Source organism: Scyliorhinus canicula, chromosome 8, assembly GCF_902713615.1.
Source record: "Scyliorhinus canicula chromosome 8, sScyCan1.1, whole genome shotgun sequence".
In the NCBI taxonomy this organism is placed as follows: domain Eukaryota; kingdom Metazoa; phylum Chordata; class Chondrichthyes; order Carcharhiniformes; family Scyliorhinidae; genus Scyliorhinus; species Scyliorhinus canicula.
The window spans coordinates 82,053,934-82,066,990 of record NC_052153.1 but is presented as its reverse complement, the minus strand read 5'-3'; the positions used below and the strand labels follow the sequence as shown (position 1 = coordinate 82,066,990).

At 44.7% G+C, this 13,057-nt stretch overlaps 1 protein-coding gene across 2 annotated transcripts in view; it reads left to right on the top strand.

Moving 5' to 3' along the window:
- Positions 1-13,057, top strand: part of naa35 (N-alpha-acetyltransferase 35, NatC auxiliary subunit) — a 109,281-nt gene that overhangs the window by 34,380 nt on the left and 61,844 nt on the right. For both annotated transcript variants that reach the window (XM_038804842.1, XM_038804844.1), the window contains 4 exons: positions 1,476-1,590; positions 4,584-4,762; positions 7,443-7,502; positions 12,075-12,181. In XM_038804842.1, coding sequence (XP_038660770.1) covers positions 1,476-1,590; positions 4,584-4,762; positions 7,443-7,502; positions 12,075-12,181 — 461 coding nt within the window. The remainder of the gene's footprint in view (positions 1-1,475; positions 1,591-4,583; positions 4,763-7,442; positions 7,503-12,074; positions 12,182-13,057) is intronic.

Here is a 13,057-nt window from a genome sequence, read left to right as displayed (position 1 = left end):
CGGTTCTTCTTGGCCTGCTCCTTCCTCTCGAAACTCAAAGCGAATAATCACTGTCCGTGGTGGCTCATTCGGCCATGGCTTCTGCCGGAGTGCCCGATGAGCCCTATCCAACTCCAGAGGGGCGAACACTTCATTTGCTTCTTTCCAGTGGCTTTTTCGATGAGACTTTCAACTTAGCTCCATCAACTACTGTTACCCAGTTTGCACCCAGTTGGGTCAGCTGGTTTTAAACACAAAAGAACCCCGAGAAATGGGCAAAAAGGATTGAAAAACAAGGCAGGAGCCACCTTTCATGCAATTTACTCTTACATGACGTCAGTGGAAGTTCATGGATCTTTATTTGTGGACTCTAAACTAGTCTTATACACTATGAACTAAGCTTGAAAAACTTCCTTGCTCTTCTTTAATGAGTTTTCACTTCAAATATAAAGTTTCATCTGTATAATAAGGGAAAACACACTCTGCCCTTTGTTAGTGATTTGGATAAGAGTTTAGATTATAAATGTTCAGTCATGTTGGTACAGATGAATTAAGAGCTACAAACAGCATTAAAATGCATTGCTATAATTGTGTTTTTTTTTCTATAACCTATTAATACTACGGCACTTAACAGGCTGGTGACAATATTATTCATTGTTAAAATGTCACAACAGTTTTATTAAATGACAAATTTGAGTAGCAACTTACACTGATAACCCTAAGATAAAAACAAATTACTATAGATGCTGGAATCTGAAACAAAAGCAGAAAATTCTCAGCAGATCTGACATCTGTGGAGAGAGGAGGAAGCTAAAGTTTTGAATCTGGATGACTCTTCATCAGAGCGAGAGAGAACTGAAACGAGGATGATATTTATACTGCGTGGGGGGCGGGGGACGGCAGGGTTGGAAAGATTGACAAAAATGTCGTGGACAAAAAGAGAAAGGGAATGTAAATGGCGATGACCATGGCTAAGAAGGGTGCTTGCTGATTGTGGCACATTAATACATCAGAATGTGTTATTGGCAGAACAAAGGTAAGCAATGTGTCAAAGGACAACCTGGAACAGGGAACAGATTAGGGTGGGGGAAGGGAAGACAATGGTAAGGGAAAACCTAGATTGAAGGTGGCATGAAAGGAGGGATGGAAAAATGAATTATACTGATGAGCCAATGTATTAACACACAAAATATTAGGATGAAGGTTTGGGGCAAGGGTGTTATGCCAGTCAATCCGTGTACAGTGATTTTCAGAGCTCAGTCAAAGAGAAGCAAGCTGGTTTCCCATAGCTAGATCTTGGAAATCACACTTGCGTTGCTGTTGCACTTCCTGCCAATTAGTTGCACAATATCATCGGGAGAGGGCTGGTAACAGGCAGCCAGCCACCTTTGTTGTTGATGACATGCAGTACAGTGTAATTATTGGGAAGATCAGTGATGTTGAAAAGGTGAAGAAATAATAAAACTGAAAAGTAATGTGTTAACTTTTTTTTCTAGATCAGTGCAATAAGTGAAGCACAGAAGCTTATGACCCAAGCTACAGACCTTCTACCTGCTATACAAAACTCCATTCACCATGGTATTCAGGCCCAAAATGATACTACAAAAGGAGGTACGGAACTACATATATTTTCCACATTTTAGGTATTTACCAAATTCCTAAAAACAGTACTGCGTTTAAGCCAAAGGCTGGAATGTATTTTATTATAAACATGTATCAAAGCAGGTTACAGCAAATAAGTACCCCGGGAAACATGCTTCCCAACAATCAACTATACAGTCTGTACAGATTTTTCCCCTTTTTCACCATCCGCCCCCACCCCTCCGCCTACCACCCACCCCCCTGCAACGAACAGCTCCTCAAACACAGTCACAAACATCCCCCACCTTTGCAATCAGAGAGGAGAAGGCCACAACATCAGCCGTCCTCTCCATGAGCTCCGGCTTCTCTGAAACCCGAAATATCGCCACCAAAGGGTCTGGGTCCACCTCCTCTACAACCCTGGCTAAGACCACGAATATTCCCACCCAGAATCATACCAACTTTTCACAATCCCAAAACATGTGCGTGTGATTCGCTGGCCCCCGCCCACACCGCTCACACTCATCTGCTACCCTCTGAAAGAACCCACTCATTCTGACCGAATCACATGCACCCTGTGCACCACCTTAAACAGTATCAGGCTCATCCCTGCACAAGAGGAGGTCCCGTTTACCCTTCACAGGGCCTCACTCCATACTTCCCAATTCCGCTTCCCATTTCTCCTTGATCTTCACCACTCATTCACCTCCCTGCTCCCCTAGCACTTGTGTGTGTATATATATATATATATATATTCTTCCCTCCCCTTCCACATCCGGAAGCAGCAGTCGCTCCAGCACGGTATATCCCAGCAACCTAGGGAACCCCCTCCAGACCTTTCGCGCAAAATCCCGAACCTGCAGATACCTGAACGTGCTACCCCTCGACAGCTGTACCCTCTCCCTTAGCTCCTCCAGACTGGCGAACACTTCCTCCATATACAAATCCCTCACCTTGACCAGACCCACTTCCCTCCACCTCCTGTATTCATTATCCATCTCCCGCGGCTCAAACCCATGATTCTCGCACAACGGCATTAGCACCGACATCCCTTCCACCCTAAAATGCCTCCTCAGCTGATTCCATATCTTCACTGTGGACTGCACCACCGGGCTCCTTAAATACCTACTCGGATCATTGGCAACGCTGCTGTCACCATATCCCTCAAACTAGACCCCTTACAAGATTCCTCCTCCATCCTAACCCACTCTGCCTCTTCTCCTTCCCACCACTGCCGCACCTTGTCCACATTCGCCACCCAATAATAATGAAGCAAGTTCAGCAACGCCAACCCCCCTCCCCTCTGCCTCTGTAGCAGGGTCCTCCCCATCCTCTGCACCTTCCCCACCCATACAAAGCCAGAGATGATCGTGTCCACTTTCCCAAAAAAAGGCCTTTGGTATAAAGATCGAGAGAGCCTGAAAGATGAACAAAAGGCCGGGATTTGTAATCGAGAAGTGGTGGTTCCCACCCACTGGCTGGAAAGTCAGGTACAAGTCCAGTTCTGCGAGTCTTGGAATCCATGACTGAACTTTATGAAGCTCGAGGAATTATTAGCATGAAGTTATGGCATCCACCGTCTGAAGCAGAATGGTCCCACCACTGAGAACTGTGGGCCAGTCACTGAACCTGGCAGTTCTTCAGTCCGAGCAGTGGCCAGTGCATGGTTTTCAGTAGGCCCTGGACCAGGAACATCACTGGAGGCCCAGAGTTAAGGTGCGGGGCAGTGGATTGTGTGGGGAGTACTATTGCAAGCAGGAGCAGCACTTGCTGTCAGTAGGCCCTTTTTGGGGCATAAGATTCTGAACAGGAGAGACCTACCACAATCTCACCCTCCCTCCAACTGCAGCTGGTAAAATACCGTGCTGGTAAAATACCGTGCTATCAGGAAGAGGCTGCTAAGTGACACACTCTAGTTTTCAGAAAAGTATTCTATTTTGGTAATGCAAAGGAAATAAAATTGAAAAAAACGTGTCATTTTTTTATTGCCAGAATAAGAAACTCGCAAGATCCTATTTTAAGAACGTAACTAAAATATTAGTTTTTATTTTTCACAGTTTAACAAATCTATATATTTTAGTGTCTTATAATGCAGCTTTATCTTAGCTGGAGTATATATATTTTGAAATTGTTTATTTCATGGTTGTACCACACATTAGTGCAGAACCCCATCAGTCCAGCAGTTGCATAATTAGGCAACTCAATCATACTTGGGTTTATATGTCTCATTCACTGTCCTTGAGTCTGGAGTTTTAGAAAGTGCACTTCTGATTGTTTCTGTCTTAGTGGTACATAAATTCGAAATTGCAACACCGTGATTTGTTGGTGTCAGCAAACTAAGATATGTTTGTGATATAAGATGTAAACATTGCTTGTGGCCACAGGAGATTCACAAGAATGATTCCAAGGATAAACATCTATAACTATGAGGATAGATTGGAACGGTAGCGTCTATTTTATTTGGAGAAAAGAAGGCAGAGAGTAGACTCAATAAAGGTATCCAGGAGAGAATGGACAGCTTGAATAATGAAAAACTGTTCCCTCTCAAGAGTACATCAAAACTAGAGGGCATCAATTCAAAATAATAGTCAAAAATGGAAGAAGTGATCTGAGGAAAATTATTTTCACCAGAGAGAGTCGAGTATGAACGTCATGATAAGGTGGTGAAGGCAAGTTCGATCAAGGTATCAAAATGGAAGTGGACTGCTATCTGAAAAGAAAGAATGTGCAAGGTTATGGGAATAAAGCAGGGGAATGGGACTAGATGGAATGTTCTTTCAGAGAGCTAGTGCAGACTCAATGGGCCGAATGGCCTCCTTTTGCACTGTAAACATTTTGTGACTGAGCTCATGATATTCACTTATGCAACAGACAGGCCAAAACTTTCCTAGTTTGCTGCATGAGAGTTGCAATGGGTCTGCAGATAATTGTATTTGCCAAAAATGTTTTTAAAATTCTAGTTATATATTTTCAAATAAATAAATGCTGAAAAAAAGACGACGCCTTTCACTTTGGCTTAATAGATCATCCTATAATGATGGGATTTGAGCCGCTAGTCAATCAGAGATTATTACCTCCAACATTCCCCCGCTATGCAAAAATTATAAAACGAGAGGATATGGTCAACTATTTTGCAAAACTTATAGAGCGGATGAAAATGGTTTGTGAAGTTGTCAACTTGACAAATCTGCACAATATTTTGGTAAGTTCAAAATTTATTTTATGTAAACTTCTGCCATTTTATTGTTTAACTAGTCAGACCGTAGTTCATAAATAGACTTTATTTCAAAGAACATTTCATTTGGCAGAAGTTTTATTTATACCACCGACTGTAGCAGAATAGTAAAGTAATTTCCATTTTGCTGCAATGGCAAAGTTGTAATGTAAGCACCCTCAAAGTGAATCATAGTGCAACTGCTAAAACCCCAGCACCTGGCGTTTCACACCAAAATTAAAATAGTCTCTCCCATTTTAATCAAGAAACAAGGGAAAAAAGTAGCAACTGCATTTATATATAGTGATTCTTCTGTGTTGTTTAGTGAAAAACAAGCCACAGGAAATCATAGAATCATAGAATTTACAGTGCAGAAGAAGGCCATTTTGCACATCGAGTCTGTACCAGCCCTTGGAAAGAGCAGCCTATCCAAGTCCACACCTCCATCCTATTCCAGTAACCCCACCCAACCTTTCTGGACACTAAGGGCAGTTTAGCATGGCCAATTCACCTAGCCCGCACATCTTTGGACTGTGGGACGAAACCGGAGAACCCGGAGGAAACCCACAAGGAGAATGTGCAAACTCCGCACAGACAGTGACCCAAGCCAGGAATCAAACCTGGGACCCTGGAGCTGTGAATCAACTATGCTAACCATTGTGCTACCGTGCCCCCTTTCAGTAATCTTTTAACTATGCAAATTAAAACCATTCAACCATATGTAGCTCGGTGAGTGGGGTTGATGTTGGACAGGGTTGACGATGGGCCGGAGCAGTAAAAATGCATACCCCAAAAATATTTATTTCAAGATTTTTGTTTCCCTTTTATTTTATTTCCTCATTCCCAGCTGTGTAGAACTATCTTTTAAAGCAATTTTCTAATATAAACACACCATTGTTTTTTTGTTAGATTCCATTCACTTTACCTTTTCTTTTTGGATGGTGCCAACTGTCACCGCCCTTCCTCTTTCAAGTCAACAACGTAGCCCAACGACTACAACCATCATCAGTCCTACTTTTGTGGTTAATTGACAAAAGTTGTACTTTTTAATTATTGTTCTTGCAATGTAGTTGACACCGGTGAGGCCACATTTACTTCCTATTCCTATTTGACCCTAGAGGCCTTCTCTTTGAAGAGCAGTGGTCTTTATGGTGATAGCCTTTCCACTAAGAGCAGGGGGGTCGATTTAGCTCAGTGGGCTAGACAAGATGGCCAGCAGCGCGGGTCCAATTCCGGCTGAGATTATTCATGAAGGCCCGCCTTCTCAACCTTGCCCCTCGCCTGGTGTGTGGTGATCCTCAGGTAATACCACCACAAGTCAGTTCTGCACCTCAAAGGGGAAAGCAGCTTGTAGTTATCTGGGACTATGGTGACTTTACCTCACCTTTATAGTGTAAGGTAGGGAAGTCTAAGATAGTGACCCAGTAATGATAATTCTGTGGTGTGTAGAATGTTCAGCTCCCTGGTGACAGAAATAATGGCTGCTAATACTAATTTAGAATATTCATTTTGGAATTCAATTATGTAGCCTAGCTTTTGGAGCCAAAGCATTACTATGACAGGTGCCAGACTGACCCACTTTCTTGGACAACAAGAGTTGGATTGAACAAAAAAAAATTACAAATGCTGAAAAATATTGGACACCGCAGGTGGGATTCTCTGACGCAGATGGGGGCGCCAATCCAGCCCCGCCGTGTCGCAAATTCTCCACCCCCCAAGATTCGGTGATGGCGGGAATCGTGCCGTGCCGGTCGGCGGGCCCCCCGCACCGGCCGAAGTCGCGCCGCTGACAGGCCTTTCCCGTCGGCATGGATTAAACGACCTACCTGACCGGCGGGATTGGCAGCGCGGGCGGGGTCCTGGGGGGGCCGCGGGGCGATCTGACCCCAGGGGGTGCCCCCACGGTGGCCTGGCCCGCGATTGGGGCCCACTGATCGGCGGGCGGGCCTGTGCCGTGGGGGCACTCTTTTTTTTTCCCCCCCCCCCCCCCCCCCCCCCCCCCCCCACGCATGCGCCTGACGCTCCGGCGCATGTGCGGACTCGCCGGCAGGCGAAGTCCTTTCGGCCCCGGCTGGCGTGGCGCCAAAGGCCGTTCACGCCAGACGGTGGAGTGGGAACCACTCCGGCGCGGGCCTAGCCCCTCAATGTGAGGGCTTGGCCCCTAAAGATGGGGAGAATTCCGCACCTTTGGGGCGGCCCGACGCCGGAGTGGTTCACGTCACTCCGACATGCCGGGACTCCCCGCCCCGCCGGGTAGGGGAGAATCCCGGCCCGCATCCCTGGAAATAACACACACAAAATATTATTTTAAATGCAGACTCTGATGAAGGATCCATACGTAAAATATTAATTTAGCTTTTTTTCTCCCCAAGTGCTAAATGACCTGCAGTTTTTTTTCCAACACTCCTTTGATAGATTGAATGTTACTTTCAAACTATGGACAAATTAAAACTTCTCAAGTAGTTGAGTCATTTTCTTTTCAATTGGAATTCTACAAAACAGTATTGCCATGTGCATAGAAAGATTTCATATGGGGACATGTTATTAACTTGTAAATTGAGCTTTTTTTAACTAAAAATACATTTTGTGATTCTATACCTCTATTAATATAATTATGAATTGTCTAATCAAGATTTTTTTGGTGTGTTTTTAAATTTTCATTTTGTAGGACTTTTTCTGTGAATTTAGTGAGCAGTCGCCTTGTGTGCTCTCTAGGTCTTTGTTGCAGGTATGTAACCTTTTTGTATGTCCTAGGGAATTTCAATTGACTGCTTCATTAGTCAGCACTTGCATGTTATACATTATCGATGGAGATTGTTGATGAATGTCATATACAAGTTTTAAAATTGTCTCAATTTAAGTAAATTATGTAGAATATCTATAAATCACTTTTAGATAAAGTTGAATTCATTACTATAACTAGATCTGCGTGCTTTGAAGTTATCTGCTTATTTTTTTTTATAAATGTTTTTATTCTCCATTTTCACATTTTCCTTCAAAATTTACACCCCACCCACAGACAGTAAACGGTAACAAATACAAAATCAATCCCCTTAACAATAACATAGAACATAGAACACTACAGCGCAGTGCGGGCCCTTCAGCCCTCGATGTTGCGCCGACCTGTGAAACCATCTGAAGCCTATCTGACCTACACTATTCCATTTTCATCCATATGTCTATCCAGTGACCACTTAAATGCCCTTAAAGTTGGCGAGTCTACTACTATTGCAGGCAGGGCGTTCCACACCCCTACTACTCTCTGAGTAAAGAAACTGCCTCTGACATCTGTCCTATATCTATCACCCCTCAATTTAAAGCTATGTCCCCTCTTGTTGGTCATCACCATCCGAGGAAAAAGACTCTCACTGTCCACCCTATCTAACACTCTGACTCTCTTATATGTCTCTATTAAGTCACCTCTCAGCCTTCTCCTCTCTAACGAAAACAATCTCAATTCCTTGAGCCTTTCCTCGTAAGACCTACCCTCCATACCAGGCAACATCCTAGTAAATCTCCTCTGAACCCTTTCCAAAGCTTCCACATCCTTGTGGCCACACCAGAGTTATGTACAGCTGCAGCATGACCTTGTGGTTCCGAAACTCAATCCCCCTGCTTATAAAGGCTAGCACACCATATGCCTTCTTAACAGCCCTATTAACCTGGGTGGCAACTTTCAGGGATTTATGTACCTGGATGCCGAGATCTCTCTGTTCATCTACACTACCAAGAATCTTGCCATTAGCCCAGTACTCTGCATTCCTGTTACTCCTTCCAAAGTGAACCACCTCACACTTTTCCGCATTAAACTCCATCTGCCACCTCTCAGCCCAGCTCTGCAGCTTATCTATGTCCCTCTGTATCCTATAACATCCTTCAGCACTATCCACAACTCCACCGACCTTCGTGTCATCTGCAAATTTACTAACCCATCCTTCTACACCCTCTTCCAGGTCATTTATAAAAATTACAAACAGCAGTGGCCCCAAAACAGATCCTTGCGGTACACCACTAGTAACTGAACTCCAGGATGAACATTTGCCATCAACCACCACCCTCTGTCTTCTTTCAGCTAGCCAATTACTGATCCAAACCGCTAAATCACCTTCAATTCCATACTTCCTTATTTTCTGCAATAGCCTACCGTGGGGAACCTTATCAAACGCCTTACTGAAATCCATATACACCACATCAACAGCTTTACCCTGATCCACCTGTTTGGTCACCTTCTCAAAAAACTCAATAAGGTTTGTGAGACATGACCTACCCTTCACAAAACCGTGTTGAGTATCGCTAATCAACTTGTTCTTTTCAAGATGATTATAAACCCTATCTCTTATAACCTTTTCCAACATTTTACCCACAACCGAAGTAAGGCTCACAGGTCTATAATTACCAGGGTTGTCTCTACTCCCCTTCTTGAACAAGGGGACAACATTTGCTATCCTCCAGTCTTCCAGCACTATTCCTGTCGACAAAGACGACATAAAGATCAAGGACAAAGGCTCTGCAATCTCCTCCCTGGCTTCCCAGAGAATCCTAGGATAAATCCCATCTGGCCCAGGGGACTTATCTATTTTGACATTTTCTAAAATTGCTAACACCTCCTCCTTTTGAACCTCAATTCCATCTAGCCTGGTCGACTGAACCTGAGTGTTCTCCTCGACAACATTGTCTTTCTCCAGTGTAAACACTGACGAAAAATATCCATTTAATGCTTCCCCTATCTCCTCTGATTCCACACACAACTTTCCACTACTATCCTTGATTGGCCCTAATCTTACTCTAGTCATTCTTTTGTTCCTGATATACCTATAGAAAACCTTAGGGTTTTCCTTGATCCTATCCTCCAACGACTTTTCGTGTCCTCTCCTCGCTCTTCTTAACTCTCCCTTTAGGTCCTTCCTGGCTAACTTGTAACTCTCAAGTGCCCTAACTGAGCCTTCATGTCTCATCCTAACATAAGCCGCCTTCTTCCTCTTGACAAGTGCTTCAACTTCCTTAGTAAACCACGGTTCCCTTGCTCGACAACTTCCTCCCTGCCTGACAGGTACATACTTATCAAGGACACGCAGTAGCTGTTCCTTGAAAAAGCTCCACATTTCGATTGTACCCATCCCCTGCAGTTTCCTTCCCCATCCTATACATCCTAAATCTTGCCGAATAGCATCATAATTGCCTTTCCCCCAACTATAATTCTTGCCTTGCGGTATATACCTATCCCTGCCCATTGCTAAAGTAAACATAACCGAGTTGTGATCACTATCACCAAAGTGCTCACCTACATCTAAATCTAACACCTGGCCGGGTTCATTACCCAGTACCAAATCCAATGTGGCCTCGCCCCTTGTTGGCCTGTCTACATATTGTGTCAGAAAACCCTCCTGCACACACTGCACAAAAACTGACCCATCTATAGTACTCGAACTATAGTATTTCCAGTCAATATTTGGAAAGTTAAAGTCCCCCATAACAACTACCCTGTTACTCTCGCTCCTGTCAAGAATCATCTTGACCCCAACGATCCCATCCTCCCACCACCCCAAACAACGGCCCACCTGTCAATATATGCATCCAATAAAACAAACCCTCCCACGGTGGAAACAAAAAACAAAGGAGAAAAATTAAAAAGGAGTCCGGGACCGCCCATGGTCACCATAGAGTCCACTCTCTTCACCCCCCCCAAACACACATACCCAAGAGTTGTAAACCCCCCCCCCCCCCCCCCCCAACTCCTCCCGTCCTCTGCCTCTTGTAAAACTCCTCCCCCCAACCTCGGTTCCTTCCCCTGAACTTTCCACCCCGGCTAGACCACTCGGACCCTGTTCTGCCAGGCTCCGATGGCCACAGCCCCTCCCCCCACCTCAATCCTGTTCACTGGCCGGCCTGGCCAGCATGGAGGCTCCCGCCCGGGTCCCTTTCCCCCTTGCCCGGCCCTAGGAAAGCCCAGAAATCCCCTTTTAGCACACAAACCCCATATCTCCACCTACACTCCAAAAGAGCCCTCACTTTGAGTTAAAGTCCCATCACTTCCCTTGTCCAAATATATACAACATTGGCTCCTTTAGCCCATACACCCGCACGCAGTGAAACAAAAGAAAAGAAGAAAATACAGTCATGAGGTTACATCGGCACATGGCCATTTCTCAATTTCTCAGTTCTGCGGCTTCCGCCGTTCCAAAATAAAAATCCTTGAGCTTGTAAGTCACCCTCAGCTTCGCTGGATATACAATGCCGCACTGCACCTTGCTAATGTACAGTGCCCTCTTCACCCGGTTGAAAGCAGCCCGCCTCCTCGCCAACTTTACCGTAAAGTCCTGGTATACACGTATACCAGCTCCAGCCCACTGCACCACCCGCTTCTGCTTGGCCCAGCACAGGACCTTCTCCTTCACACTGTACCTACGGAAGTCACTACCCTTGACGGCTCACTTGCCTTTGGTATAGGCCTCCACGACCGCTGAGCCCGATCCAGTTCATATCGGGAGGGATCCTCCCCCTCCCCCAATAGTTTCGCCAGCATCGCAGCAAAATACTCAGTCGGCCTCGGCCCTTCAACTCCTTCGGGCAGACCCACAATCCTCAAATTATGTCGCCTGGATCTGTTTTCCAGGTCTTCCATTTTTCCTCGCAGATCCTTGTTATTCTCCATCACCTTCCGCATCTCCTTCCCCATCGAGGTAAGTTGATCACCGTGCTGCAATAATTTCTCATCCACTTCCTTCAGCGCCTCCCCTTGCTTCTGCACCTCCACCACTGCGCTCGCCACCGCCATCGTCACCAGGGAAATCGCCTCCTCCACCAGCACACTCAAAACCTCCCTCATCTCCTTCCTCATTGTCTCCATGTATTTTGTAAACTGCCTTTCGAATTCCGCAGCCATCACCTTAGTTATTTCTTCAGCCATAAGCAATGTGGCCTCCCCTGGTGCTCCAGCCTCCATTTTCTTTACCGATCCTGCGGTGACCTTTCTTCTCCCCGACGGACTTTCAGCTGTTTTCACAGCCGTTTTTTAACTGGTCCTCGACATATCCCTTCCCTGTGCTTTCTCCTGATCTTTACCGCCTTCGCTGCCCCTAGGACTGGGCGTCAATCCCCGACAATGCCGTTCCCGAACAGGAGCCCTCAACGCGCAGCTGCCTCCCGCCCGTCGTCACCAGAGGTCGAAGATATCTGCTTATACTGTGATTATGAGCAGACAACTTGAATATCTCAAAGAATTTGCATATGTTATTAAAACTATAAATAATTGCATTTATTAACAGATTGATTATATTTATACTAAATATTTATGCTGCAGGCAACTTTCCTGGTAGACAACAAGAAGGTATTTGGTACACATCTGATGCAAGATATGATAAAAGATGCTCTGAGATACTTTGTCAGTCCTCCTGTGCTTTCATCTAAGTGAGTAACTAAATATTGTGAAAGTGCACTGTTCCCTGCATTTGCTGATCTGAACAACATATCAAATAAACATACTGCCGTTTAGCATAGCTCAACTGAGCATGGTAGAACTGCTCTCATGTTTGCAGATTAATTTTAAAAATGCTTGAAATAAACTATAATATAAGCCGTACTGTCAGCTGTGGAATATGATTGTTATGTTACCTGTCTTCTATCTAAAGTAACCAGCTTACAATTTTGTTGCATGATTATGTGGGCAGTTCACTTGAAGTATAACCACTGCTTTTACCTTCAGTGTACTCAGCATGATAGCAGCGCTGACCAGTTATAAAAATAAATCTCTGTAGTTTGACTAATGCAATAGCATTAATTTTAATGAGAATTCCCAAGTTTTGAATACAACACAACCAACTGAGCCGAGCAATATGACAACAATCTCGAGTTAGGAGACCAATCTTATATGTAAATGTCTTTTTTCACTTCCCAGCTGTCCTAATGGATTTTCTGTTGCAGAATTAGCAAATCAGTGCAATTATAGGCCAAATTAGCAAAGCGATGCAAATATAGACAAAATTAGCAACAAAATCAATGCAAATATTGCCATTTCGCTCATAGTTCCTTACCTGTAAATCCAGCCACTCTTATCTTGCCCAACCTTCAGACTCAGACCAGATGAGATCTGTGTAGTGCAGCAGGTTCCCATGGTCTTCTGTTCAGGGCTGGAGCACAGACGTAAGGAGGACATGCTTCCTTTATTACACCACTAGCAGGTAAGGAGGACATGCTTCCTTTATTACACCATAAAGCAGGTAAGTTTTAAGTCCCAGCCATATTAAACAGCCAGGAAGAAGGTACGTTTATAAGATAAGTGGGCGG